The sequence below is a fragment of the Eurypyga helias genome, unplaced genomic scaffold, assembly GCF_000690775.1.
Source record: "Eurypyga helias isolate BGI_N326 unplaced genomic scaffold, ASM69077v1 scaffold40410, whole genome shotgun sequence".
Classification (NCBI taxonomy): Eukaryota; Metazoa; Chordata; class Aves; order Eurypygiformes; family Eurypygidae; genus Eurypyga; species Eurypyga helias.
Genome location: NW_010225722.1, coordinates 1 through 4,871, shown reverse-complemented (window position 1 = coordinate 4,871; position 4,871 = coordinate 1). Strand labels below are relative to the sequence as shown.

General features: G+C 48.5%; 1 protein-coding gene across 1 annotated transcript; it reads right to left on the bottom strand.

Moving 5' to 3' along the window:
* Positions 1–4: 4 nt before the first annotated feature.
* On the bottom strand, positions 5–4,244 carry TEKT1 (tektin 1; the record flags this gene model as incomplete). Its single annotated transcript, XM_010150450.1, has 7 exons — positions 4,055–4,244; positions 3,588–3,753; positions 3,179–3,307; positions 2,614–2,757; positions 1,199–1,421; positions 420–616; positions 5–131 (listed from the first exon to the last, which is right to left on the bottom strand). Coding segments are annotated over exons 1-7 (1,176 nt in total), but the record flags the coding sequence as incomplete, so codon positions are not given.
* Positions 4,245–4,871: the final 627 nt, after the last annotated feature.

Below are 4,871 nucleotides of genomic sequence, written 5' to 3'. Positions count from 1 at the left end.
TCATCTGCATGCAGAGCACCTCGTCAATGTACAGCGTGTTCTCCTTGACCTGGATCTCCTCCTCCAAGGAAAGCTGTCGGCGGCTCAGACCTTTCAGCTCGCTCTCAGCCTGGGCCAGCGTGTCCTTTAACCTGAGGGAAAACACAGGCAGGCGTCAGCTGAAATGACATGGACACTTTGGGATTTGGTTTTTTTTTTTACATGGGGAAGAATTCTGAGGGAAATAAAAAATGGAAGGGAAAAAATCCATGCACAGACACAATATCCATGCAGCTTCCCCTGAAGTGTCCTGTCCGTAAGGGAAAAGCAGTTCCCAACCTTTCAGGGAGAATAGCTGGGCCCCAGTGTTACTCTGACTCATTAAATTAACCCAGTAATCTATACCACAGATTTTCCCCTCTTCCATCATTTCCACTTGCCTTTGAATATTGTTTGTGATCTCCTGAACTTCCCCCATCAGCCGGTGCTGCGCCGCGTCGTAACACAGCTCCGCGTTGGGGCGACGGCTTCTTGCTTCCAGGCGGGTTTGAGCCACTTTCCCAGGCCCTTCTTTGTCAGCGATGGCTTTCTGCAAGACTGCAATGTTCTTCTCCTGCAAGGCAGCCTCATCCAGCACCTGCACAAACCAACCGGAGGAAGTGCTACGCACAGTCTCTTACGATGGGTCAAGTCACCCACATCTTCAGCGGTTAAAGGAACAGCAGTCACAGCGATGCTCATTATGTTGTTATTTCAAAGGATATTTTCCAAAGGTCAGGCAGGATTACAATTTCTTCATTGGAAAGCAGGTGACACTGTGCTGAGTGAAACTGCACACTTGTGCTCAGCAATTAATTTTTAACTGTAACACTCGGTTTTCACGTACCAAATTCTGAGCACATGGACCCCGATTCCGCAGGTGGTTAGGCTCTTGTCTCACAAATCGTGAGACATCCGCAGGAGCCCCACGTAACTGAAAATCACAGGGGAAAGCCTGGCTTTACTGAGGGCTACAGCAACACGTAAAACATCGAGTCAGCGCTTCCAGAAATTCAGCTCTGCAGTGGTGTGCACAGAGCTGAGACAATAAACCCTAAGATAACTTTTGGGGGGATAGGGGAGAGGGAGAGGAAAACGTTGCCAGTACTCCAAAGGTAAAATTCTTTATCTCCCAGAAAAGCGGGAGATAACCCAAGCCCATTGCTTCCCCACCACTTACCATCGCAAGGAGCGTCTCTAGCTTGCGCTTGGCGTCCTTGACCTCCTCCACCCTCCTTCTGAACGCGACATTCACCACCTCCCGTTGCTTGCGCATGTCATTCGCGGTCTGCGAGAGGATGCCGTCAATCAGCGCTCGGAGCGCCAAGGAATTGTTTCTCTGCTTGTCAGCCTTCTCAATGTTCGTGTTTGAGAAATCGATCCAGTCTTCGGGGCTAACAAAGCTGAGAGAGATTCAAAGTAAAAGGTCACCAACTGGCAGCATCCGGCCCTCTGTGCCTGCATAATTTTGTAATTCCTCCACAAAACCGAGAACAAAGCAGTACAAGGGACTGCACGTCCCAGTTGTGCTGGAAATTCTACAGATACAAACCCAAGAACTCTGTTGCAAACAGTTCAGAACAAAGTAGACAAGGGTAGGATGGAAACGAATTTGGTAAAGAGCCACTTTGTTATAGCTGTCCTTTCCCTGATGAAGGATTAAGTGGTTGTATGGGAAACAGGAAATTACCACTATTTCTTAGAACACCCTTCATTAATTAAGCTGTTATTACTAACATAATTCAGCTGTTACTACTACTAGCAGGAAACGATTCACACAAAGCAAACACTTGTCTCACACAGTTCACCCCCTCTAAGTCACTTACAGCTCCTGGCTGGAGCAATCGTGGGGAAGCCAACACCCAGCTGTAACCCCAGATTTAGAGGGACCCCAGTGGCTTGCAGGCAGGTGTTTGGGAAGTTCCTCGGCGGGTTCCTTGTTTCACTGGGTGGACATAAATCTGGAACTGCCCTTTGCGAAGAGCAGCCGACACCGTTCTGCGCGTGGCCCGGGTCATGCGTGCTGCCAATGCACGCCCACGGGCTAGCGGCAAGAGCTGTCACGTGGCGCCCCACGTTTGCCAGTGTTCGCCGAGCCAACAGTGTCCGTGGGGGCTGTCTCACACGCTGCGCTCTCAGTACGGCTCCTCTCTTCAGCCTGTTGGTCCGTGGCAGCTGCTGCTCCACCTGCATCGTTCGCACTAACCCACACCGAAGGGGCGCCTTTGAGAGGCTGACGACCGAGTCACAAGCCAACTCCACACCTCAGGTGTCCCCATCCAGCAATCTCCCCACAGGAGAGGAGAGGAGGTAGATTAGCACATCTGTTCTGGGTTTAAGCGATATGTGAAACCTTTCCTCGGCTAACCGTGAGCCTTAGAAACTTGCAGTAAACTGCAGTTCACGTGATTACTGTGGCTTATTTCACGGATATCTTACACAGATACCAAAGTGATGGACAGAAGGATAAAAACCAACCTACACCAGATGTAGGATGGACAGATATAGTTTGTCTTACACAAAATTACTTCAATCTTGCTATTAGTGGAACGGCTCGAACTACCTGTATAATTATCACCTGCTCCTTGTACTTACTTTCCTTCTATTTTCACTGCATTCTGCACGTATCCGATATCAGGAGTGGTGTTTGTCAAGGCAGCACAGTAATCATCAATCATCAAAGCTCGGAACTTGTCCTTCAGATCCATTTCCAGGTTGTATTTTGCTGAACGGTTTAGTCTAGAAGGAGAAAAAACAAGTGCTGGCACTCCCAGGCGTCCCTAACACACGTGCACGCATGCGTCAAGTAGTGCAACGCGGTTGGGGAATCCTTCATGTATGAACTGTTGGTTGCAAAGTCCCCAGATCCAGAGCATGAAGCTGCCTCCTTATAAACTGATAGTACAGTTCCCATTGGAATTAATGGCACAGGACTGGATCGTGAGTAGACCAGGGATTGCATGTGAGTACTTGGAGTTCCGACAAACAGAACCCCTCACCGTTGCTGATGGAACGGTGCAAATTGGGACTGACCTCCTGTGACTGTCTAGCACTGAAGGGAACTTTGTGCCCGTGCTCAGCCTGAGCCTACAGCTCCTCAGGATTATGGTGTCCCACTCTGCCGCTAAGCAGCGTTCCGTTACGCTCTTTGCCTCTGCACCTGATTTGCTCCTTGGTTTGTTCCAATGTACGTCCAAGCAAAGCGATAACCCCTTGGATGACTTCAGCTTCCTTCACCAGCTCCTGTTCCACCTCATCATGCACCAAGTCAATCCCAGCTCGCCTCTGCCTAAACAAAGAGAGGAAAACACATCAGTCACTCGGTTGAAATGCCTGCAGCTAACAGAAGATGACGAAGCCCACCTTTCCAAACTGAAGGCTTTCCCTTGCCACATGGGAAGTTTTTCCTTTACGGCCTTGGCTCCCCAGTGTGGAACACCTAAATCAGAGCGACTCCTCTGCAGAGGGAATCAGGCCCTTAGTTTGCAGCCTTTTCATTATTGGTTAAAGGTTCACTACCTACATTTTTTTTCCCTCTCCCTGAATGCTTTCCTCCTGAATCATCTCACCTGTTCAGGAGACACTTCTGGGCAATGATGAGCGGCTCTTTGCAGCTTTCCAAAGATTTCTCCAGCCTAGTCTTGAGAGTCAAGAGTACCTCTGTCTCATGAACAATTTGTTCGAGTTTGTTATCTAATTCTTGCTTCCAGAATTTTATTTCTTCCCATCTCTGTGCTGCAGAAGGAACATTGCAAACAGGTATTAGTAGGAGCTCATCTTACATGCCAGAGCACTGCGGGTCAGATCTCAGACACGGCTAAGAACAGACTTACGCCACAGTGGCGTAATTTATTTGTTATAAAGTAATTTATTTGTTATAAAGAATCTGTCTCAAAATATTTTGAATCTTGCCATGAGATCAGAGCGCATGCCGTTGGCCTGTGTTCCTATTCACAACCAACTGAGCCTCTAGGTCCATCTCGGACATACAGCTCAAATAACACATCTCGACACTTGCAGAACACACGGGATTTACCTATTTTCTTGTTGACATCGCTCTGGGTTTTCTGAGTTGTCTTTTCTACTTCATCCAGCAGCCTCCGGCTCTCAGCTATCACGCGCTCGGACCTGGACTTCTGAGACTCTGTGCTGGCACGCTGCATCTGATTTGCAATGTCCCATTCCGCGGGATGAAACTTGGGTGGGGCTCGCCACAGTCTGGCCATTGTTGGTTTGAAAGTGTCTGGATATAACGCAGGTCCTTGGAATATGGAACCTGAAAACAGGAATAGCATTGCGTTTGGCTGCGGAAGCAGAAGGGGAGAAGGCAGGTCAATGAGGGTGAGGAAAATCCTTGACCCTGTTACCTGCAAAATGATACAGGTATGAAAAGACTTCTTGCTCAAGGCTCCCCCGGACTTTGCTCAAGTGTGGGGGTGAGCGTTTGTAGTGGGAAAAATGAGGAAACAGAAAAATTGGAAATAGAAGCTCAGAAGAGAAAGAGGCTTGAAAGTGGAACTGAGAGGAAAGGATGACTGTCTGCGATAGGAGGGAGAAGGGAAAGAAAAGGAGACCCGTGAGGAAGGACAGAATTACTAAATGGACAATCACAGAAAACTGAGAAAAAGTGAACAAGTAGTGATAAATAGTCCCCCACAGCCCAGAGAAGTAAACACCTTTAGGAATATGGCCGGGGAGGTGGATAAAGTCTAGATTGTAAAAAAGAAAACAGGACCTGAGGAGGAAATACAGCAGGTGACGGAGGAAGTGGAAAAGCCCAGGAAAGGCTAAAGCAGAACAAAGAACCGAGCGTACTGGGGACACTGGTTTCATGTGGGGTGAAACCAATGCCC